Source organism: Macrobrachium nipponense, chromosome 19 (assembly GCF_015104395.2).
Source record: "Macrobrachium nipponense isolate FS-2020 chromosome 19, ASM1510439v2, whole genome shotgun sequence".
Lineage (NCBI taxonomy): Eukaryota > Metazoa > Arthropoda > Malacostraca > Decapoda > Palaemonidae > Macrobrachium > Macrobrachium nipponense.
The window spans coordinates 38,143,917-38,170,002 of record NC_061088.1 but is presented as its reverse complement, the minus strand read 5'-3'; the positions used below and the strand labels follow the sequence as shown (position 1 = coordinate 38,170,002).

The following is a 26,086-nucleotide window of genomic DNA, read 5'->3' as shown; positions in this document are numbered from 1 at the left end:
CATCCTCCAGCTCAGTCCGAGGGAACAGAAACTGAGATTCCAAAAGGCCCCATTTCCTCAATGCCTGCAAGGACTCAGGGTCAACTGATCTTTCTATCCTGGACAAAGCAGAGTCTCTTCTAATCAGAAGAATATTAGCCCATAAATTGATGCTGAGGTGTGCAAGATACGACAATGCCTTGCCCCCATACTGCAACAAACTGGCAAGAAAGGAAGCACTCACCAACCCCTCTGGAGACCTGTCAGGTGTTATTTGGCAATGACCGCCCACCAGAAGTCCAACCAAGAAACCATCTGCAACATGGAGGCTGCCATAGAATCCAAAACGGAGGCATCCTGCGGAGATAAGGATGGAGCCACCGACCTCACCTGCTCCAAAGTCAACCCCAGCTTCAGATGAATGACGTCGGGGTTAAGATGACATGACATCAAGTCGGCAGAGTTCGTGGCATAGTACTTCCTATGCCTCGTGAGAGGTGGAGGAAGCAACTTGGCATAACCCCTTGAGCAAAGCAACCTGTCCCGGTCTGAAACAGAGGCTTTTACCTTATGCAAGACCGACTGGACATGCCCCAATAAGGGAAATTGAAACAATGACTTGGGATCTTGCATAGCTCCCAGCAAGGCTTCCAAGCAGGAAGGAGCGAAAAACGACTGAGCCAGAGTCCTACTCTCCAAATTGTTGAACCCGCAAATGAGATCGACAACTTCAGTACTACAGGAAGAAAAAAACTCTTGTGTGTCTCCCTCCTCCTGTTCCGGCAACGGAGACCGATGATGAGAGAATGTGCAGGCTTATCCAAGGCACCTTCCTCGTGTAAACCAACAGAAGAGCCAGCAGTCAAACAACCCAAAACGCCAATCAACCTGTCTGGGATGGATCCAAGCGCCAACTCCTGTGCTGAGCCAACCACAACACTGGAACGTCACTATGCACACTCCCAACAGATGACTGTCGTACATGGCCAGGTACGTGCACGTGTGGGGTGGACGCACGTATGTGCGAAGGTGAAGTGTCTCGAACATTCGAAATAGAATAAGAATCCCTCGGAGTCAAACCCTGGGAAGAATTTGCAACATGTGCATGAACGTGGGAGGTTGCAACACACTCGTGACTCGATGTAGAGGAGGAAGCAGCCACTGCAGATCGTACAAGGAATGAAACACTAATTCTCGCATGGAACAACATGGAAGGGAGATGCAGCGAACTGGATGGCAGTGATGACGTCGAGGGAGAAAACGATGATGACGCAGATGAGCGAGGTAGCGCAGTGGAGGAAACTGGGAGTGATGCCATGGATGGATGTGACGTCACTACCGGCTCTGATGTCACAGCTTCCCCTCGATCCAAAGAGGAAGCAGACACCACTGGTGATGGGATACAAAATGGCTGACCCCGTGACATCACCAGCAGCACTGACACCACAGCTTCCTCTGACTCAAAGAAGTGGCAATTGTCACTGGTGCAGGAATACAATATGGCTGACCTCAACTACCAAAAAAGATGAGGCCAGGAGGAGGGGGGAGGCGAGCATCCAAAAAGTGCATCAACAAACCCTCCAAGGAGGGTGGACCCTGTAGCCCAAGCAACCCCCAGAGCGCCGCCATTTTGGATGCCTCCAACTCTGAAATGAAAGAAACTGATGAAAAAGCCTCCTCCCTCTCGGGATTGAAACTCCCGAGGAAGAGGGGGTGACATTACATCATAACATAGATCAGCCTGAGGGCCTCCCGATACTTCCAACGACGAATCGATGGAAGAAAAGGAAGGAGACAAAGGCACAACACTAGCATGGGGTGTGACAGTGGCAGGAGATGAAGCATCGGGAAGAGGAGAAATAAATCCCTCCCACGAGGAAGGGTAGAAATAAAGTGCATGTTCTGTGAGGATCAGTCGCTGAGGAAGCCAAAAAACGAGAACACGGGAAACCTTGAGTACCCGAGCACACACGTTTTTTAGGCCGAGAAGGAACAGAAGAAGCCATAATACAAACAAGCACGCACATACACAGAAACACAAGCGAAAACGGGCACGAACCAGGTAAAAGGCCAAGAGAGGTCAAACACGACTCTCACCTAGGCGGTTAAGAAAAAGACTGAAAGCTGTAGCGTGGGTGCGTGGTCCTTGACCACTTTTCACCCGATATATGCACACGTTACCAGATCTCGCAAGATTCCTTGCTTTTTATCTGCGATTTAACCGGATCGAGCTGGCACTAAAAAATTATCCTATTGTTAAGACCGAAGGTTTGTTCGTGTATGAACAACTGTTTATTCCCTATAAAATGTATTTTTTAAATATTTTAGGGTGTCTAGAATGCATTAATTGTATTTACATTATTCATTATGGGAATTATGGTCTTGAGGACCCCTGAGCCTCGATCCAAAAGCACAAAAAACCAGTCATCCAAAATTAAATAAGTTTTATGATATAGTAGTACAAATACACTCATATACAATATATGTACTACCTTTATGCTCCTCAAAATATCAAAAGCTGGGATTTAAAACAGAGAATAAAAGACTGCTCTTTCTTTGGTTCAGAAAAAGACTATACCTACTACTAAGAGCTTTACTGTTTTCAGATGTGATTCTACATAGTTAAGGTACAGTGTTCCCCCCGTATTTGCGGGGAATGTGTACCAGACACCCCCATGAATAGTTAAAACCCGCAAATAGTTAAAACCACCACTAAAAATGCTTATAACTGCCTATCTTGAAAGTTCAGATACCAAATGTATACCTTTAATAACATCCTACTTCAAATATACCTAAAATTACAAATCTATTACTGCATTAATCTTTGAGGTTATATTATTAATATCATTTCAAAGTAATCTTAAACATTTTACCATTAAAAATATATACCTACAGCAAATAACACAGAGAGAGAGAGAGAGAGAGAGAGAGAGAGAGAGAGAGAGAGAGAGAGAGAGAGATTAGAGAGAGAGAGAGAGAGGGGACCAATGAATGGCAACATCATATATCGACCCATCAAGAGTGAAATATGAATTATTTCTGAGACAGAGAGAATAATAATGGGGGAGAGAGAGAGAGAGAGAGACGAGAGAGGGAAGAGAGAGAGAGAGTGGACGAAAGTAAGAGATGAGTCCGACCGAGACGAGGCAGACGAGAGAGAGAATAAACTCCTAGACTCCGACTCCTTCCGCCCCTCTGCCAATTCGTATATCAAACTGTCATTTACTCCCCGCCCACCTTCCTCCAAGTGGATAAAAAGACTGGGAATTGCAATTTTTAATTAATCTTATTAATATTTGAAAATTAGTTATAAGGTTAATCATTTATTTACACTACAAAACAAATAAACATACGTAAGAGAGAGAGAGAGAGAGAGAGAGAGAGAGAGAGAGAGAGAGAGAGAGAGAGAGAGAGAGAGAGAGAGAGAGAGAGAGAGAATGTTATTGTTACTGTTTAATTTCATTAAACTTAATATTATTTGTAAACTAGTACAGTGGTCCCCCCGTATTCGCGGGGGATGCGTACCAGACCCCCCCGTGAATAGTTAGAATCCGCGAATGTTTGGAACCCCTATGAAAATGCTAAAAACAGCCTATTTTGTTAGTTAAAACTCAAGAAAAACCCACTAAAAATTTTCATACTTGGTTTTTTAATAGTTTTATCACAAAAAGTGCATTTTATGATGAAATTCATCAAAAAAACCAGGAATTTGTGGATATTTATCATAGAAAAATACCGCAAATGCGCGAATTTTCCGCGAATAATGCAGGGAAACGTTCCCCAGAGAAATCCGCAAATGTGTGAGTCCGCGAATCTGGAGAACGCGAATACGGGGGGTCCACTGTACTGTATATTATTATTTTACTAGGACATACTAGTATCTCGTGTGGCAGAGAGAGAGAGAGAAGAGAGATTGGCGAGAGAGAGAGGAAGAGAGGAGAGAGAGAGAGAGAGAGAGAGAGAGAGAGAGAGAATCATAAACCACATAGCAAGCCAATGCCCGGCACTTGCACAGAACCAGTACAAAAAGAGGCACGATACAGTAGCAAAAACCCTCCACTGGAGCCTGTGCAAGAAACATCAGCTACCTTGCAGTAATAAGTGGTACGAACAACAACCTGAAGGAGTGCTAGAAAATGATCAAGCAAAGATCCTCTGGGACTATGGTATCAGAACAGATAGGGTGATGCATGTCATTAGACCAGACGTGACTTTGATTGACAAAATAAATAAGAAAGTATCACTCATTGATGTCACAACACCATGGAACACCAGAAGAGAAAGAGAGAGAAAAGACTGATAAGTATCAAGGTCTGAAAATAGAAATAAGAAGGATATGATATATGCCAGTGGAAATTGCACCCATAATCATAAGAACACTTGGCACAATCCCAAGATCCCTGAAAAGAAACCTGGAAAAACTAAATGCCCAAGTAGCTCCAGGACTCATGCAGAAGCGTGTGCTCCTAGAAACAGCACAGTGAGAAAAGTGATGGACTCCTAAGGAGGTGGAGCTTAGGTAATCCTCCACCGCCTGTTTAACCAGGTTCGCAATGTCCAGAGCGGGTGTGAGGACATGGTCACTCACTGTAACTGGGCTAACTGGTGGAGGTGGTGCAGAGGTACTAGGCTCAGACCTAGGCCTAGATTTCTCGGGCATCAACGCTGGCACTGGTCTCTCAGTGTGACCTTGGCCTTGCGGCATCGAAAGGTCTCTGTTGATGTTCCTCCTCCAAGAATTGTGGCTGGCTGACTTCTTGCGTCGGGTTGCCGCAACTTCAGGAGGGGAGAGGGACTCCGGCTCCTGTGAGTTCGGTCCCGTTCTGGGCTCACTAGTACCATCCTCAGGATGGGAGGGTGAGGAGTCAGGTGCGTCACTGGATCCCTCCTGCGGCTGGACTGATTGTGCACGAGAGGAACGGGGTTAGCTTGGCACCCGGCTGTGTCTCGGTGCTGCTTCAGGCAGAACGAAATAGTTCAGCCTTTAGGTCAGTAGGGAACAAGATCTCGGTTAAGCACACTTCTTGTTACGTTTTGAGGAAGGAACATGGTTCCCAGCCCCTAAGGAAGCTTCTTTCCTCTTACCTGCTTTCCTAGCCCTCGAAGAAGAAGGTTTCTTTAGCCTACGTTTCTTGGAATGGACACTAGGATCACTAACTGGGTCCTCAGTTACTAAGGTGGAAGGATTACTAGGCCTAGTGTTCTCCATCTGGACACTATCCTCCCCACACACGATCTTAGGCCCCAAAGCAGTCGGCCAGGCCTAGCCTTATCGGACCCAACACTATCGTCACTGAATAAGCTTTTATGAGCCTCATAATAGAGCCTCCACTGATCACTATTCCACTGCGCACACGTTGAGCACGATGTATTGGGTGAACATTCAAAACCTCTACATGCAATACACCACAAATGAGGGTCCGAGGTTGGCGAAGGCAAAGATGCACCGCAACGCACACCATCAGAAACACACACACAAATCCTTCCTGAAAAACCCACCATAGATCCAACTTCCATACTTACAGGGAAGCTAGGATGCTAGGTAATAATAAAGGATGAATAAAAGGACAGGAAAAGGGCACTGAGGAAGCACTCAAGCACAGGATGTCAATGATATTTCATGATATAAAATGACTACAGTCGGCGGTCATGCGTTGTTTATCTCAAGTCGGGTCAAGGCAGAAGGAGTAGATGTTGACTCGACGGCTACTGCGAAAAGAATGGTATCACCGCGACCTACCCAAGCTGGCCCGGGCTCATCCAACGCAGTTATCCCAGACCCAGCAACAGCTATTCAAGTTTGAACTCTTTGTATGCGGTAGTGGCGGCGCATTCCCGCGGATATCCTTTTGTTAGACAACCGACGGTTTGTACTTAGTCGGAACAAAATGGCAATTTTCAACAAATTAATCTTATACAGGGTCTTTTCAATCCTTCTCATAATTCATTTTTCTGACTCGGCTAGGTTGTTGAGTAGAATTCCAATATTCATAATTGTCTTGATTAAGATATGTCAAAAATATTTTATCAAAACGTTCATGTCGAGGAAACCATCGAGATGATCCTAGACAGAGTTTATATGGACTCCATCACTCTACACTGAGCATCCCCGAACATGCCCTCTGCTCCCTACTGGAAATCTGCACGAAAGCCCCCTTTTCCAACCACCATGGACAAATGTTCACACAGATTGATGGTGTGGCATTAGGCTCCCCTCTAGGGGTTCTCTTTGCTAACTTTTATATGGGAACCGTTGAAGAAAGGGTCTTCGAGAGCAGCAGCCAACCCAGAATGTACGTGAGGTACATCGACGATACCTTCGTCGCTGCTGATTCATAGAAAAAAATAGAATACCTGAGACACCTTCCACCGACAGCAGCCTCACCTTTGCGATCAAGCATAGCCAAGACCATCGCCTCCCTTTTCTCGACGTCCTGGTTGAAGAGAATGAGGCCCATTTCTTCACCAAGGTCTACACTAAACCTATGAACCTAGGTATGTGTCTCAATGGAGAAAGTGAGTGCCCTGAGAGGTAACAGTGCTCTACCATCAGCGCCTACGTCAAGAGGGTCCTCTTGCACTGCTCCTCCTGGAACAACACCCACAACGATTTTGAGTGTGTTGCCCAGGTCCTCATTGATAATGGACACTAATAAAAACATAGAAGAATCTATCCCCAGGAATGTCAAGAACTGGTACCAGTAGGAGCCGTGCCCCAACATCCATGAGCGTATAGATCTCTTCTATAGAGGTTTCTTCCACAAAGACAACGAGACCACCCTCCAAAAAATCATCGAGGAAAACATCAGCGCCACCAACCCTGAAAAGATCATTGTAGTAATTTATTACAAGAAGCATAATCCAGCCGCCCCTCAGGAGGACCCTCTCAAGAAAAGCAACATGATTTACCATTATTTATGCCACGTCCAAGGATGCCTTGGCAGTTACATCGGGATGACCACAATGCATTTTTCGAAAAGAATTTCCTGCCATTCTCAAGAGGGAGCGATCTTCAATCATGCTAAAATTGCCCACAACCAATGAATAACAACAAGACATTACCCCGAATATTGAAATTATTGATCAAGCCATGGATCATTGCTGACTGTGCCTCTTGGAAGCCTTGCATATAGGAAAAGAAAAACCATCAATGAATAGAGATGTTATCAATCAATTTTACTCGAGAGTTTTCTGCTCCCTACAGCTACCAGGAGACTCGCAAAGAGCCCCCCATGCAGCATGAGCACCAATCAAAATTTAGCTGCTGTAGAGCAGAATTTTCCTGCCCCTACTCAGCCCTACAATGGCGCTTGCATGCCAATGATAAATAAGCACTGAATTCCGACAACGCTCACTCCACCTATAAAAGCCAATCTGAATCCAGTATTCATCAAGTTTGTCCTCACCAATGTCCTGATGAAGATGGTCGAAACATGTAGACTACAACAAATATCCTAATTAAGACAATTATGAGTAAGTATTGGAATTCTACTCAACAACCTAGCTGAGTCAGTAAAACAAATTAAATTAAAAAAGATTTGAAAAGACCCTGTATAAAATTAATTCGTTGAAAACTGCTATTATTTTCAACATAATAATATAACTATAATACAGGCGGCCCGCGGTTAACGGCGCAATTGCCTAGCGGCGAATCGGTTTTACGGCTGTCATAAAAAATATTCATTAAAAAAATAGGGCATTTTAAGGTATTTTACAGCACAATTTTCAGTCAACAGCGTTGCTAGCACCGTTATGTCTAATGAGTTCATACATTTGTAGAAATGCCTTTCAGACCATAAAGATTATGCAAATGATATTAACAAATTTTATGGAGAGTTACTACATAGGTATTAGGGTAAAATATATGCCTCCGACATTGTTCTATGCCGAAAATATCAAGTTACATAAGTACAAATTTATCTATGGATGTGTCGATTTATAAATGTTCATGCTTTTATGTTTAAAATGTGTATGAAAATGTATTACGTATAGGGTATTCTTATTTCTGCACAGAAATATGATACAAATTAAGGCAGCCTTTGAAACTGCCCTTAACGTTACCAAATACGATGTTTTTTCATGTTCTTTCTTGTGAGCCGCCACCTGCCGCTCTTCCGAAAATATAGTTTAAAAAAGTGCAAATTTAGCAATCGATGTGTCGATTTTATAAATGTTCATGCTTTTATGTTTAAAATGTGTATGAAAATTATTACATATAGGGTATTTTTATTTCTGCGCAGAAATATGATACAAAGGCAGCTTTAGAAACTGCCCTTCACGTTATCAAATACGATGTTTTTTCATGTTCTTTAGCGATCGATGTGTTGATTTTATAAATGTTCATGCTTTTTAGTTTAAAATGTGTATGAAAATATATTACGTATAGGGTATTTCTATTTTTGTACATGTTCGTTCTTGTCCGCCACTATTCCGAAAAATGCATGGTTTTATTTTATTAATTATGCATCTTTTCCATAAATCCTTTAAAAAGTTATACATTAATTCACTGTATCCAATAATATTGTATGTATTCTCATACTATTGTATTATAAAATACCATGGCAAATCTAAGCCAGTATTCCGCGGAGTGGCCAATGTTTTGGTTTGAAATCAGCTGATGGCAAATACGAGTTTGTTTCGCCATATTTAACACAATTCTGAGCAAATTCTCTTACTTCTAGTTAGTATAAACAAATATCTAGATTCCTGACTTTGTGAGCCAAGGTTATTTCTTCTTTATGCGACGTGTTTTGAGGTGGAAATATTATTTGAATAGGTCTCGTTGTGATTGTAAACTAATTTTTTTTTCATTAACAGATTACGTTGGCGGCATGTTTATAGCGTAAAAAAGTTACGGGATTCCGTTCGCAATTTTCCTTTATATCATCGTAATACGAACTTTACGTTATTTATCTTATATCGGCGTGAAAACAACAGCAAAATGTGTTCTTTCCAGCACAGTAGTTTTGATTAAAATTACTATTCTATCTCAATTTTATCTACGGTTGTGTTTGATGGCATATGTTTACTGAAGATTTATCCTTGTTGCAGATGCACGATAATAGTCATTAGCAGCTTGAACAGTTTTCTCAGCTTCAGTTATAACTAGGTTTAAATTTAACAGTATATTTCCCGACTGATCTTTGATCTATATTGATCTTTGATCGATAGCGAATAAAGTTATTACATTAAGATATCTCAGTTCTATTCTACATAACGTCATTTATAACAACTACGGTAATAGTGTACTATAGTACGATGATTGAAATACAAGCTAAAAGGATGTTATCCAATTCGGTTGTATTAGCAAAAAAAAAAAAAAAAGTTTTCTCTTTCGGTTGTTCATGGCTGTACATGTTTACGCAACGAGTATAACGTTAAAAATGATATTGTCATGATACAATAAAGTTTGTTCATACTTACCTGACAGATATATATATAGCTGTATTCTCTGACGACCGACAGAATTTCGAAACTCCCGGCAAATGCAGTGGTCGGCTAGGTGGTTAGTACCCATTCCCGCCGCTGGGAGGCAGATACCAGGAACCATTCCCATTTTCTATTCAGATTTTCTCTACCACTGTCCCCTGAGGGGAGGTGGGTGGGTACTTGATTATATATATCTGTCAGGTAAGTATGAACAAACTTTATTGTATCATGACAATATCATTTTGTTCATGACACTTACCTGCCAGATATATATATATAGCTGAATCCGACCATTGGAGGTGGGAAGGGACAGAATAGAAGGATTTTGGAAACATTTCACATGCAGATGATTGACATCTTGGTTCCTTACCTGTTAGCATAGCTGACTTCATGATTACTGTCACCCAAGCCTGCTTCTGCTTAACTAGAATTTCCAGCAAGGTATAGCTGGATAGTTCTAGATGATCTGTCAACGGGAGCGTGACCACAATGTGACTAGACCATATTGACCATACTGAAGACAACGAAGCATAATAAATACCACCTAACCTAGCCCAACTAAAGTTAGTCCCATAACTTTCAGGCTAATTAAAGGGAAGACCGCCTCAAGCGGCCAACCCTACAACCATACAAAAAACAAACCCATAATTAAAATCACACACATCCATTTTCTAAAGGATGGGGTTCGTATTGCTTCTTGTCCCCAATACTGTATCCGCGGAAATGTATGGTCCAAGCGAGTAGCAATTCTCATATGTCGCCTTCACATCTCTGAGGTAGTGTGAAGCGAACACAGAGTTGCTTCGCCAAAATGTGGCACCCAGGATATCACTGAGTGCCATATTTTTCTGAAAAGCCACCGAAGTAGCTACCGCTCTAACTTCGTGAGCATTAACTTTTAGCAGTTTAAGATCACCATCTGTGCAGGACGAATGAGCTTCCCTGATGGTGTTTCTCAAGAAGAACGCCAGTGCGTTCTTAGACATTGGTAATTCCGGCCTCTTGACCGAACACCACAGGTTGTCTGACGGGCCTCTACATTGTTTGGTCTTTTCCAGATAAAATTTGAGAGCTCTGACAGGGCACAAAACTCTCTCCGGCTCTCGTCCGACGAACTCTGATAACCCCTTGATATCAAAGCTTTTAGGCCAGGGGTTGGATGGGTTTTCGTTCTTAGCTAAGAACGAGGGGCACAGCGAACACACCGCATTGTGTTCTTTGAAACCCACATGTTTACTCATAGCTTGGATTTCGCTAACCCTCTTAGCTGTTGCCAGAGCGGTTAGGAAAATAGCTTTCCTAGTTACATCTTTCAAAGAGGCAGCATGCATAGGCTCAAATGGGGCTGAAATTAAAAACTTTAAGACAACATCCAAGTTCCATGAGGGAATCTTGTCTCGTGGAACTTTTGAGGTTTCAAAGGACCTCAATAGATCGTGAAGATCCTTATCATTTGATAAATCCAAGCCTCTGTGTCGGAAGACCGTTGACAGCATACTTTTGTAGCCTTTAATCGTTGACACTGAAAGTTTGTCTATATTTCTAAGATGTAGGAGGAAATCACCAATCTGGCTCACAGAGGTCGTGGAGGAGGAAATATTTTCCCTTCTACACCAACTTCTAAAGACAGCCCACTTCGATTGGTAGACAGCTTGAGAAGATGTTCTTCTAGCGTTGGCAATAGCTCTTGCCACCGATCTTGAAAAACCTCTCGCTCTGGCCAACTTTTGGATAGTCTGAATGCAGTCAGACTCAGAGCGGAGAGGTTTCCGTGATACCTCTCGAAGTGGGGCTGTCTGAGTAGATCGATTTTTTCTGGAAGTGTCCTTGGGAAATCTACCAGAAATGACATGGCCTCTGTGAACCAGTCGCTTGCAGGCCAAAAGGGGGCGATCAACGTCATTCTTGCTCCTTCTGACGCCGCAAACTTCCTTATTACCTCTCCCAGGAGTTTGAATGGAGGAAAGGCGTAGAGATCCATCCCCTTCCAATTCCAAAGCATGGCGTCTATTGCTATTGCTCCTGGGTCCAGAACCGGAGAGCAGTAAATAGGAAGCCTCTTCGTTTTCGCTGTCGCAAAGAGGTCTACCAGTGGACGTCCCCAAAGTTTCCATAACTCTTTGCAAATCTCTGGATGGAGAGTCCATTCGTTTGGAAGCATTTGATGTTGACGGCTTAGGAGATCCGCACGAACGTTCTGCTGTCCTGAAACGAATCTAGTTAGAATCGTTATATTTCTTAGCTTCACCCAAAGTAAGATTTCCCTCGTTATCCTGAACAGGGACCAAGATAGAGTTCCTCCCTGTTTTTTTATATACGCGAGCGCCGTGGTGTTGTCCGAGTTGACTTGTACAATTCGTCCCACAATCCTTGACTCGAAGCATTGAAGTGCCAAACGAATCGCTTCTAGCTCCTTGAGGTTTATGTGCCAGGACCTCTGTTCCCCTCTCCAGAGGCCTGACACCTCCTCCTCCCCCAGTGTTGCTCAACACTAGGTCAACACTAGGTCTGGGCTCAGAACTTTGAGGGACATCCCTTCCGATAGCTTGACGGGATCGGACCACCACTTCAAATGCTCTTTGATCGATTGAGGGATTCTCAAAATCTCGTCTAGGTCTTTCTTGTTCTTCCAGTTGTCTGCTAGGAAAAACTGAAGCTGTCTGAGGTGCAGCCTTCCCAGAGAAACAAATTTCTCCAGCGAGGAAATGGTCCCCAGCAGACTCATCCATTCCCTCGCCGAGCATATTTCCTTCTCTAAGAAGACCGATACTTTCTCTAAGCATTTTAGCTGACGTTCTATGGATGGAAATGCTTGAAAAGCCACTGAATCCATCTGAATCCCCAGATACACGATGGACTGTGTGGGAATCAGATGGGACTTCTCAAAGTTGACCAGAAGGCCTAAGTCCTTCGTCAGCTGTAATGTCGTGTGTAGGTCCTCCAGGCACTTTTCCTTTGACGTGGACCGGACCAGCCAATCGTCTAAGTAGAGTGAGACTCTTATCTTCGAGAGATGGAGCCATCTTGCTACATTTCGCATCAGAAGCGTGAATATCATAGGGGCTGTACTCAGCCCGAAACAGAGAGCTCTGAATTGGAAGACCTGTCCTTTCAGAACGAATCTGAGGAACTTCCTGGACCGAGGGTGGATCGGAACATGGAAATAGGCGTCTTGGAGATCCAAGGACACCATCCAATCTCCTGGTCTCAGGGAAGCTAAAACAGACTGTGCAGTTTCCATCTTGAATTTTATTTTCCTTACAAAAAGATTCAGCCTGCTTACGTCTAGGACAGGTCTCCATCCTCCCGAGTGCTTCGGAACAAGGAAAAGCCTGTTGTAGAAGCCTGGAGAGTTCCGTGATACAACTCTTTCTACTGCTCTCTTTTCCAACATTTGATCCAAAAGGTCTAATAAGATCTGTTGCTTCAAATCCTGATAAGAGGGCGAAAGGTCTATTGGCTCTATGCTTAATGGAGGTTTCGATAGAAACAGGATCTTGTAACCTTTCTCGATCACTTCGAGTGACCAAGAGTTCGCCCCTCTTATCCTCTATGCTTCCGCAAAAAGAGCGAGTCTCGCCCCGACTGGTGCCTGGAGGGCCGAAAAGTCATTTCTTTCCCCTGGTTTTTGAGGGGGCTCTGCCCCTAGGGAAACTCCTCCCTCGAGCAGCAGCTCTCGAAGAGGCTCTTCCACGAAAGGGCTTATAATTCTTCCTAGAAGCTTGCGTGGTTCTTGAAGATATCTGATCAGTAGGACGTTTCGAAGACCGAGACAATAAGTCCTGCGTCGCTCGTTCTTGGAGATTTACTGACAAATCCTTTACCATCGATTGAGGAAAAAGATGAGCAGAAAAGGGAGCGAACAACAATTCTGCTTTTTGCGCAGGCGACACTGACTTAGCTGTGAAGCTACAGAAAAGTGTGCGTTTCTTCAGGACTCCCGACGCAAAATGTGATGCCAGTTCGTCGGAGCCATCTCTTACTGCTCTGTCCATACATGACAAAATACTCGCTAAGTCCTCTAATGAAATAGAATCTGGGCTTCTAGACTGCACATCCAAGACGCCCAAACACCAATCTAGAAAGTTAAAAACTTCTAGTTTTGTAAAGGCCTTTGAGACGGTGATCTATCTCTGACATTGTCCAAGAAACTTTTGCTGATGCCAGGTAAGATCTTCTAGGTGCCTCCACTAAGTTGGCGAAATCCCCTTGTGCGGAAGCAGGGATTCTTAAACCTGCTTCCTCTTCTGTCTCATACCACTTCCCTGATCTTCCACTAAGCTTTGTGGGGGGAAGTGCAAAAGAAGTCTTGCCCTTTGTCTTTTTGGATTCCATCCAATCGTGGATTCTTTTAAAAGCCCTTTTAGTTGAGAGTGAGGTGGCCATTTTAACAAAATTTGGAGTCTTCCTTGCCTTCGAAGAGGTTAGTTGCGAAGGTGGAGAAAGAGGAACTGGAGCTCAAAACTTCTCGGGAAACAAATCTTTTAAAAGACGAGTTAAAGTCTTATAATCCACAGAGGATGAGGTTGTAGGATCCTCCTCCTCTTCTGAGACAGGCTCGCTTGATGATTTCTCTTCTAATGGAGACGTAGGCTTATCCTGAATTGAACGAGAAGAAACCGAAGTTTCACCTCCCTTTCGAAACGTAGGTCTTGCACTTGAAATCAATTTCGAAGAGGAGAGCCGGCTATGTTCTCCTAACCTTGACTTTCTCTCTGAATTTTCCAAACTAACGTCATACGATTTCTCTTGACGAGCACCCATATTGTAGTTTCTACTACCTTGAAGCATATGGCGCTTATCCTTCTGACTAGCGACCTGTTCTTTTCTTCCCAAGGTGACTTTATGCATCGGACGCCTAGCGTCCTCAAAAGCGTCTTCATTTGCGTCCTGGAAAGCGTCCTCATTTGCGTCCTGGAAAGCGTCCTGATATGAAGGATGACGAGCGTCCTTATTAGCACTACGCCTCGCGTCCTCAAAAGCGTCCTCATTTGCGTCCTGACGTGATGGACGTCATGTAAACGCTCCTTTAAAACGGTCTTGAGTTGTAATACGCCTCGCGTGCGTCCTCAAAAGCGTCCTCATATCCTTCTTCTGAACTAATATCGTGAGTTTGAAGTCTATCCAGCCGACGTTTACGACACCGAGCGTCCCAAGAAGCGTCCTTACGAGCGTCCTGATTAGCAAGGCGTTTCTTCTGTTGAATACTCTCTTCCTGTAAGCCAAGATCAATTCCTTCCAATTCTATTTCTGAGCGATCCTTCTGAACGTTCTTCGACTCTTGGAAAAGACGACGGCCGCCTGTGCGGCACCTATTGTCTCTTTCTCTTTCGCCAATACTTCTAGAGACTCTATCAGCAGGACTGCTTGCGCGTTCCTGATTGAGTCGATGAGGTCTAGAAGGCGACGAATCAGAAGATGACGAAGAACGAAGAGAAGCCGCAGGAGAACGTCTAGATTTCTTGACGGGTAGCCATAGATCTTTTTTACGACTACGCGATCTTTCTTCTTTCTTGGCGAAAAACGCACCCAACTGTTGACGAATTGCTACGAGGGTCTTTTTTGATAGTGAAGAACCATATGATGGAATGAACCTTTGAGAAGAAGATGGGCGAGGGGGCGCCTTCTTCCTTCTCTCCGGACTCGAATCAGGACGCTCAGAAAGCGTCCTGAATCTCTTGTGTGGGATACTGTCTTCGAAGTCTTCCGGAGAAGACCGAAGCGTAAATCGAGGCGGAGGATGCTCTCGATCTCCCGATGAAGCGTCCTCTTCCGTAAGACCTTTCCTAAGAGGGCAAGAAAGACGACGGCCGCCAGTGCGACGTCTTACGTCTTCCTTACCACTCTCAATTGGAGAGGCTGCGTCCTCTTCCGTAAGACCTTTCCTAAGAGGGCGATAAAGACGATGGCCGCCAGTGCGACGTCTTACGTCTTCCTTACCACTCTCAATTGGAGAGGCCTTCCGAGATTCCCACCCACGGTGAGGTGAGGACGTCTCGGAGGAAGAGAAGCATTCCTTCAAGATTCGAGCTTGCGCACGATCTTTGGCAGCCTGGGATGCGTCTTCAGGATCTGCCGAAGGGACGCCAGACCGGTGTTTAATTCCCGTAACCCTCCTTCGGCCTTCGACATGTCCATTCCCTGTGTTCTGGGAGTCCGACAGAGGTCTCAACCTGGAGGCATTATAGGACCGATCTGACGCCCCCTCCACATTACTAGGGGCACTAACATTATCACTACACTTTTGCACATTAGATTGTAGCACTCTCATTTTCGATTCAAGGTTCCGAATCGATTCCAAAATGGTAGAAAGGGCATTCCCTTCGGTAACAATCACTTCCTTATCTGAAGGTGAAATTATAGGGTTATGCGTAACATGTTCTACAGTTATGTTAGATTGAGCAACTTTATCACTTTGACTTTTAACAGAAGCACTCCTGGAGGAAGACCTCCTAATTCTGTCACGCTCAAGTCTACGAATGTAAGATTCATACGCCTTCCATTCGACATTAGTTAACACTTAACATTCTTTGCACCTATCATCCAACAAGCAAACATGCCCTCTACAATTCACACACACCGTGTGAGGATCTACCGAGGCTTTTGGTAGCCTCACCTTACATTCTTCTACAACACACACTCTGAAACTAGTAGAGCTAGATCCAGACATCTCAATTCTAAGAAAAATCAAAAGCAAAATCAAAATCCAAACCACAATAGCGTATGCCAAATCACTAAGCCAAGTCCGAAACCAAAAGACAATCCAAATACTCAAGTGACAAATGGGGTTTTCAAAATCCTAGGCGGAGGTCTGTAAACAGTTGTTTACCGACCGGCGACAGAAGAAAATCTGAATAGAAAATGGGAATGGTTCCTGGTATCCGCCTCCCAGCGGCGGGAATGGGTACTAACCACCTAGCCGACCACTGCGTTTGCCGGGAGTTTCGAAATTCTGTCGGTCGTCAGAGAATACAGCTATATATATATCTGGCAGGTAAGTGTCATGAACAAAACATACTTTCATCATTCTCTTTTGCTGTTTTAGAACATATGTAACTAGAAGATGGGATAAAGTTAGGCTATTGCATAATTTGGTCTCTCATAAAATCGGATTATCGTAAGACGAATTATCGTAACTTGAACACTACAGCTACCTGTACACTGCATAAAATCTTATATCTTTACATACTCTAGACACCCAAAGGATTAAAGCTAGGCTTTTTTCACTTTACAGTATTTATAATACTATAATGTACTGTACAGTATCACTGTACATTAAATTCTATAGTACTATAGGTACGGCATAAATATCATTTTACTTATTGCGCCATTACAAGATTACAGCGCCGTTTGACTGGTCTAGGGCGCTGTTAACTGGTCTAGAATTTCAAAAGAAGGTGTGCCGTGGCCGTAGGCTTTAAAATCGCTTAGCGTCGAAAATCACTTAGCATCGGCGACCAGGAACGTAACCCCTGCCGCTAACCGAGGGCTGCCTGTAATAGTAAAAGGCAAAGTGACATGGACTGAAGGAATAAAGCTACCCAACAGGAATACATAATATCAAACACATAGAAGAGATAGGATACAAATACCTGGGAATAATAGTAGATATAAGGCACCAAGAGATCAAGGATACGATCAGGAAAGAATATATGCAGAGACTTAAGGCGATATTCAAGACTAAATTATATCGTATATGTAGTATACTGTAGGCTAGGCTACTGTATTCATATAGTATATACGATATATGTACCATGATAACATCATCATCGCATACACGAGGCTAACTTGTTAAATGTTATTTTTTACTGATTTTGATCGCCTCGTCTTCACAGTAGCATTCATTTTATTTTAGTTCTAAAAGAGCAGCCATTTTTTCCCTAACATCAGCTGAGTTTAGGAGGGAGAACACAGGCAAAAAGGAATTTCCGTTTAGGCGCGGGGGAAGAAAATAAGCCATTAACTTAGGCTCGAGCTTAGAGTAAGAAAGGCAGATCACAGGATTAGATGGGCCTCGATGTGGGCTTTAGGGATTCCTAGCCTAAGACCTCTTTTCCCTCCAAATTTGCTGGTTGTGTTTTTCTCATCTTTCAGACAATGCCGGAGGTTGTAGGCACAGCTCAAGCCATCCCAAAACACGCAGCCTCGTTCTCAGTCCAAGCTAGTAACTCCAGGAGGATAGATGTGTCCTTTCCTCTGACTGAAGTCAGCCTTTGTGTTGTCCCACACTGGTTGGACCCCCTTCATACATTACGACACATGTTCAAGCCTCAAGGATTAAAGGTACGTTCAGAAAGTGCAAAATCCAACCAGCCCTGTTTCTCCAAGACGACTCTTGCTAATTTCATTTTCAAAAATCTCCTTGTATCACTTCTATATTGCAATTCCTTTGTCAAGCTTAAGTCTCCATTTAATATTTCATTTGAACACTAGAGTTCCTCCCCCAAATGTGTTAGATAAAACTGAATAACTGTAACTTTGTGCAAGAAGTCTTTGTTTTATTGTGTCTAATCTGGGAACTCTTCCAGATATTGCAAAGTCACATGTCATGTCTCCACACTCGCAAATGCTGCCTTAACGCAAGATAACCGAGTAATTTTGGAAACCAGCATTGAAGTAAATCTGATTTTAGCCAGCTTTCCCCTATTGTGAGAGATAGGATTGGTCCACATGCGGACAAGTTGCTTTTACTTTAACCCAGGCCATTCACAGCCTCTTGTAAATAAATAATGTAGATTAATCAGCTGAGTTTCCATGGCGACCTATGTAGAGTAAAATTAACCAAGTCAATCCTTTTTAAGGTAAGTTAGAAGCACTTTAGTCTCCATTTATTCCCTCTAATAGTTTTCCTTTATGTATTTGGGTTCTCAAGGCCACCCATACGTAAGATATTCAATTTCTCTTTGTACTGAATTATCATAAGCCAATGTGCACTGAACCTAGAGAATTAGCTGAAATTAATAATTACTTTGCCATTATATGTATAAAGTATGCTGTATAGTGTACCCTAGGCTACTCTATATGTAAAGATGGTACTGTTTACCCTAGTGTAGGCTACGCCAGTATAATATTCTTATGGTAAATTAACATGGGCCGACTTGAGTCCAAAGCTATTTATGACTGGTTGGTTGTAACCAATTGTGGTCGTACGTCAACAACTACCTGTATACGTAGTAATATGGGACTACATACACTATTATTGGATACAGTGAAGCAAAGCAGAACTTTTTAAAAGAGCCAAGGAATAGATGCATATTCGTTATGTTTGTATTTCAGGAGGGTCTCTTGGTGCTTCGGCAAGTACCGAAATATGTACCGATAACCAGACAACAGCGCCATCTATTGACGAAAAAAATAACCAAGTCTAGTTCGCTTATTTACATCAATTTTCAACTTATATACACTCTTCATATAAAAGAAAAATTACCTTGTCACATATGAATAGTTTCTAAAAACTAATTTACGCTAAATAGAAGCAAGAAAATCGCTCTGAATCGAGTTAAATACGGCAAAATATCTTACCTCTGCCCTTAGCTAATTTTCCAAACCAAAACATGATCAGTTTGTTTGTATTTTATAACACAAATAGTAATAGTACAATAATACATACAGTATTACTAAATAAAGCAAAGTAAAGGATAACTTTAAAAGAACAGAGGAAAAGATGCATATTTGTTGTTTGCCATTTTATGAGGCAGTCTCAGCACCTAGCCTAAGAGACCGATAACCAGACAACGGCGCTATAAACCCTACGAAATGTAAAACCCACTTATGAATATATTTAACAAGCGTCGTAAAACCTAAACGCCGTGAACCGATGGCGACGGTAACCGTGGGCTGCCTGTGGTACGAACACCAACCTGAGGGAGTGATAGAAAACAATCAGGCAAAGATCTTTTGGGACTATGGTATAAGAACAAATAGGATGCTTTGTACCAATAGACCTGACTTGACTATAATTGAAAAAATTGAGAAGAAAGTATCATTCACTAATGTCACAGTACCATGGGACATCATAGGAGATAAGAAAGAGAAAAAATTGATAGTATCAGGACCTAAAATTAGAAATAAGAAAGATAAGGGATGTTCCATTGGAAATTGTACCCATAATCATAAGAACAATAGGCACAATCCCAAGATCCCTGAAAAGGAACCTGCAAAAACTAGATGCCAAAGAAGCTCCAGGACTCATGCAGAAGACTGTGTTATTGGAAACAGCGTACATAGTGAGAAAAGCAATGGACTCCTAAGGAGGCAGGATGCAACCTGAAACTCCATACTATAAATACCACCCGGTTGAATAGGATGACTTTTTGCAGGGATAGATTCCAGAATCCACCATGGAAATGCAAAATCCGCAGAATTACAAAACCATTCTATAAACACATATAATTGTCAAGTACCATATACCCCTTAAACTATAATGCTTATAACTGCCTATTATTGATAATTTTAGAGATATGGCCACAGAAAAATTCACGAATTGGTGAAATCCTGCGAAAACATAAAAAATTTGTTCCACAAAAATCTGAGACAATGTTTAGCATTAAAAAGTGGTAGCACTGTAATCTTTTACTAACTGTTAAAATTTTTTTCTGTTAAAAGGCTAAAGAAAGATGAAAATTAAAATTTTTACTTAATTTAAGAGAAGCATTGTAAGCTAGACTCACTGTGACAAAACAAGGTTTTAACCTGGCTAGACCTTCAGCGGAGGAGCCATGACGTGGATATTCGTCATCTTTCACTTCAATGGGAGTTCTGCGGCCAGGAACAATGACAGGGACAATCTCTTGATCAAAATGGCCTTCCTTCTGAGCATACTCTGTCTTTTGCTGTGACTTAAGAGCAAATGCATCCTGCTGTTCTCTGTTTATATGCCATCGTTGAGCCACATTCTCTGCTGCAAAAACAGAAACAAAACAATTATTAACTACAGTGTACCATAATGCATCAGAACTTGCGCAAAATACTTCAAATCCACTCATACAAAATACCTGTAAGTACAATTTTAACAAATTAATTCAATACATTATTCAAATTAATTTTGAATAATTTTCCTTATTATTCTCTTCTCTTCTAAGTTAGTTTTGGTCAGTAAGTGGCCGATGTTCATACTTTGGTAAAGGGAAATATATTACCAGTTTTATTCTCTACACAAAAAAGGTAGTAAAATTGAAAAAACTTGACATTTTTAGTAACAGTGGCACTATTGCGGGGAAGGTCCTCATGCTAATTGCCCATCATGTAGTTATAAACCTAATTGAAAAGTTTTTTCACACCTGTTGGAGAAATGTTCAGGCAAGTCCCAGTCCATCACTCATGATGAGGCAACTGTCCTCTGCCATGGCTGAAGAAGGAGTGAATTATCGAACATTTTTTATTTTATATTAGTCTGAAATTCTTTCAGATGGTGATAATTGTATTTTTTTGTTCACGGATTCCATTGTACATACAACTTGAAGTGAAATTAACATCTGTCAACCTTATACGTAAGTCAAGATTATGTATCATCGTGAATTTACCATTGATGTCTTCAAAGTCTTGTAAGGTTCACCAAATCATCATGAAGCACTAATTCTCCAAATGGATGCTGTCCCAGGACGTAGCCACCCAGGAGATTATCCTTTGAAATTATCGTCAGACCAGTTGACATATTTAAGGTGGAATCTTGTGCAGTGGCAAGGTCAAGTCCTTTCATAGCGGTGTTGTGAGGACCTCTTAATATCATCTGGTGGTGGTATACAGGTGACCAGCTATGCAGGTGACAGCAGCGCTGAATTTTCATCGGTTGCCAGGTGATTGGTGTTCCCAAGCAAAGGCTTCTCCACACACCGATGAATGCACCCTTTCTTTGTGCAAGTGTTAGAGGATACGGGAGTTGGGGTGGTGGTAATGGAAGTATTGCTGCCAATGGATGGAGGCTCCTGATTGATTTGCTCACCAGGGATGCTAGCAGACCATGCTTTTTGTCCCTAGGTTGGGAGGAAAAGTGTCTCCTGAGTGGTATTTAGACTGACCTTATCACTCCCAATGTGTATGGCTTCAAAGAGGCAGAGGTGGCAATGGTCGGTCGTGAGATTAATTTTCTCAATTTTTTTTAGTAATGATGTCACATCTTTTTATTTTGATGTTAAGTCAAGTCCTGGCATGATTATTTAATGAACCTTCTTTAGCATGGTAGATCCTCCTCTTTGAGAAGCACGGTAGTCATACCAATGCAGGCACCGAGGCACTCTTGGATATGTGATTTGTATCGGTAGACCATGTTGATTCTCTTCAAGGAATTCTGTGAGAAGGAGGCAGTTATTTTTCACACCAGGCTGCTAGTCTTTCTATTTCTGTACTATATCATGAGCTTGATCTATTTCTCTGGGTTGGATGGGCTGATGGATTTGATGGCATACTCATCTTTTTTAAATTCATTATGAAATATACCCTATAGAAGAGCTTTACATCATCAGGGGTAGCAGGGCAAAGTTACTGATAATATTATCTATCTATGACTCTCCTAATGCACCTGTTCATGTCATGGTTTGCATGCTCATTACTGATGAGGACCTGGGCAACATGCTCCAGCTCAATGTGCATGTCCTTCCAAAAGTTCGCAGTACAAGAGAGCTCTTTTGACAAAGTTGCTGATGGTGGATCATTATAAATCTTGGGCACTCACTCTCTCCATTACACAACCAGGTTTGTGGGTTTCAAGTGCACCCTCATGCTGAACTCTCCTGTTGCTTGACAAGGGCATCAAGGAATGGGAAGTGATGATTCCAGCTGTATTCAATAAAAACAAGAAAACTGTGAGTGTGGAACGTGCCCAATCTCTTCTTTATTACTAGTGCTGATGAAGGTGTTGTTGTAAAGTACATAAATCTGTGGCTCTTCTATGCTGGTAAATATTCTCTGCGCAACCGTTCCCAAATAGAAATTTGCAAAGAGAACACCAAAGGGAGAACCTACCACTACTCCATCTACTTGGGTGTACAAATGGCATGTAGTATTGATGAAGAAAGCAGCCTTTTTAGTGCATATTTCCTCCAGAGGTTGGAACGAAGGGCATAGCCTGCCAGCATTTCTGGTGTGCGAACCAATTAGAAGCCTACATCCACCGGCAGTGAACCTCCCAGTACCACCACCTACACCCCCACATCCTCTACCATTTGCACAAGGGAAAGGGTGCAACCACTGGTCTGCGGGAGAAGGCTACCCTCGAGAACAATAATCACCAAGCAACCAATGAGAATTCAGCACTGCTCTCACCTAAAATGCTGGCCCTCTCTATATATACATTCCCACCACCCCACACACCCTTGTCTCACCCACTTTGAGAATTATCATTGGGCTGGTTGGAATGTACCTTATGCATCGAGAATCTGTCTTCTGGAAATTCAAATTTATGCCCTCATATTTCACTTCCTTCTCTTGTATATAAAATAAAACTGCTGTAAACGCTGTTAATATGTCTTTGCCGAATTATGAACTTTGGCCCGTTTATTGACCACTACCATTATTATCAAGATACATGATGTACAGATATTTATAGCAGGTGGGGCGTATACAATTGGTAGGTTAATCAGTAGCCAAGGATTTTAATTGGTTGTAGGTTGATGACAAAATCTGTCCCTAAGGCGCTGAGACCTCCTACGTCCATCCGGTGTTGTTGGCTCAGGTAGGGTGTTGGTTCGGGTTTCCACGAACAGGATACTAAGTATTAATAAGCTGTCCAGGTGACATGTCGTTGGCTTCAGCGCACACTCTCTCTCTCCTCTTCTTCGTCTCTCATACTCTCTCTCTTGTGGTGGTGTTTGGCGTCAGTTGGTTTCTTGTATTTCTCCTATGTTGGTGTGAAATTTTGTTTCCTTCACCGTGTTGATACTTGGCTTTTTTTCTAATATATGCAGTGCCTCATGAAACCATAGACATCATCGGTCCGCTGTTTGGTCAGTAATTTCTATGTTCTTTATGAGCTCAGCTCTTTCTGGTCTTCTCAGTGATTGAAAATGGCCCCTTCTTGAAGATTGTAGGAGAGAGAATTTGAGAATCTGGTAGCTGTCATCCTGATATAGCAGTGGAAACATCCTTCCAAGAGGCATGTGAATTCCTCGACTCTAAAAGCATCTCTCCTGACTTTTGTGTAGTATTTGCTGAAACTTTCATTAGATGCTTCTCAAAATATCTATTTCAGTAGAAGAGAAAAGTATTATAAGGAACTGAAAAGACTTAAAAAATTAACTCCCATGATGCAGCCATATTTTTACATATTGGTTAAGTACGTATTCTTGAATCTCATGCGGATGGCTAACGATTTGTTCTTAATTATTTTATGAATTAATCTTATTCTTATTTATTACATTGCAACCTCTTAAAAATATAACAATGAGATCAAATAAAAATTATCATTCCGACAAAATTTCCTTCAAAGGCTTGTTTTTTTTATATTTGATTATCAGGTGTTGTTTATAAATTCGAAGATAGATTACTCACATACGTACTTCGGTGCTGGATTTTTTTTTAAATGAAGATTACCACCATTTAACTGTTGGTTTAACCTATTTGAATTTGTTATTGTTGATTTCATCATTCCACAATGCCTGCCAGTATAAATGAATATGTTTCTTTTAAATAAGACAAATCATTAACAGAAACAGAAAAAGTACTACTACTTCATTTGATCCTGTCATACTATCAGTAGCTTGGGCTGCTTTATTAGAATCTTCATGCATTTAAAGCCTAAATGAGTAAAGACCCAACATATGACAGTTATTTCAGCTTCAAACAATTTGTGAATTGAAAACGTAACTTGCTGAACATAGGGGTTTTTACGAAAATATTTTGAAGAGTCTAAAGCACTTCTAGACTCTGAAAATTCAAAATTTTGGTAGTTTTATGTTCTTATAATCATATCTATTGACCACATTCCAAACAATAAGTAAAGTGCTGTGTAAAGAATTAGAATGCACTAGTATTGAGGGATGAAAGGTGATTTAAGCAGAAAATTTAAGTGGTAAGGTGGATAGAATAAAATTACATGAGAGCAGAGAATTTCAAAGATAAAATGGTTTTAATGGTTATCAAAATTACCTTATATCTGTTTTCTTATTTTGAATATTTAAAATTTTTCAAACAAAAAATACACTACATACACTATTATATTTACAATAAACAGGGGCCAACTTTACACCTCATAAAATATGATGCAAGAATACCTAAGTATAACAAATTACCTAAATGACTGACCAAACATGGATCTGATCTGTAACACAGAGATAAAAGTCTTTGTGTTATGAATTCTTTGGACTTTATTCCAACAACTCTTATTTTTTGCTTTCTAAATTACCTGAATAAACTTAATTTTGGCACTGCAAAGTCCAACCAAAATTACTCAAATTTGACTAAAGTTATTTTTGTCACTTATTACTGTTCATCTCCTAAGTAGAAGTAGAAAGATGATAAGGAACTACACTAACAGTGCGTAGGGTAGTTTAAACAGACCACTTATAATACGGAAAACTCAACATATGAAAAAGTTTAAAAATTCAGCACTCCTCATCAATGAAATTCAGTACAATGCATGACCATGAGAATATTAAGATTATCTGGTAACTAATACAAACCATTAATAGATTCTGTTAATATGCATTTTTCCCTCTTACCTGTTATACCCATGTGGTAATTATGGAAGGCATCTGTCAACCCATCAGTCAGCATTGAATCCATCATGGATGCATGACCCATTTTGGTTGGTGTTCTTATATTCACACAATGAGGGGCTTGACTCATGCTCTCCTGCCCTCCACACACAACCAACGAAGCATCACCAAGCATGATAGCTTGATATCCTAAGGAGATGGACCTACAAAGAGTACAGCTGATTAATTAAAATTAGTTCTAACAGGAAAAACTTGCCAAGCAATCACATCTTAAGATTATGATAAAGATTCTGAACAACAGTTGTAAATTGCAGCAACTGCCCCATTTCCTTCTTGCTACCTGAAATTTTGGCAGTTAAGAACTAGTGTATGTTCCAATATGGTGATGTATGCTATCATCTCTATTCAAGGAACAAATATGGGTTTTTGACAACAAACTTCACAGTAAGAGTATTGTCTTGAAGTTTCAGACATCAGTTTGGATAACAACATGTCCAATGCTTTTTACAGGATAAATGTTACAATAATACATAAGGGGAATGTTGCTCTGTCAGATTCTTCATTTAAGTTTTACCATGAATACTACAGAAATTATTTTAGCAACTGTTCACTACTATATAAACTGTATTTTCATAGATACACATATAGAACCAAAGTCTCTTATAAAGGACTATTCTTGGTGTAAGCTGGTTTGGTCATCGAAGCTTGTTAATATGGACAGCTACAGGTGATGATTACAGGTGGGAATAAAATACTTCAGGCATGTATAGCTATGAAAAATACAATTTATCCTTTAAAATTTGGTATAAATTCAAAGAGAAGATAAATCTTTATCTTCTGCAGAGGAAAAAAGATGGGAGGTACTGTCTCACGGAACTTGAGGTTATTCTGCTAGTCACCTGAAATTGCCAATTTCCCTCTCATATGCAAAGGCATAGTAACAATTAACTCCTATATCCTTCAATATGAGAAGTTGATCAAGTCTGTGCTAGTTCGATCCATCCGTAGGAATTTAACTTAATGAAAAT

The 26,086-nt window shown here is 41.6% G+C and overlaps 1 protein-coding gene across 1 annotated transcript in view; it reads right to left on the bottom strand.

Moving 5' to 3' along the window:
* LOC135216329 (acetyl-CoA acetyltransferase, cytosolic-like) overlaps positions 1 to 26,086 on the bottom strand; it is a 99,105-nt gene that overhangs the window by 46,486 nt on the left and 26,533 nt on the right. The window contains exons 3-4 of the mRNA XM_064251518.1: positions 25,062 to 25,261; positions 20,079 to 20,308 (exon numbers count right to left, since the gene is read on the bottom strand). Coding sequence (XP_064107588.1) covers positions 20,079 to 20,308; positions 25,062 to 25,261 — 430 coding nt within the window. The remainder of the gene's footprint in view (positions 1 to 20,078; positions 20,309 to 25,061; positions 25,262 to 26,086) is intronic.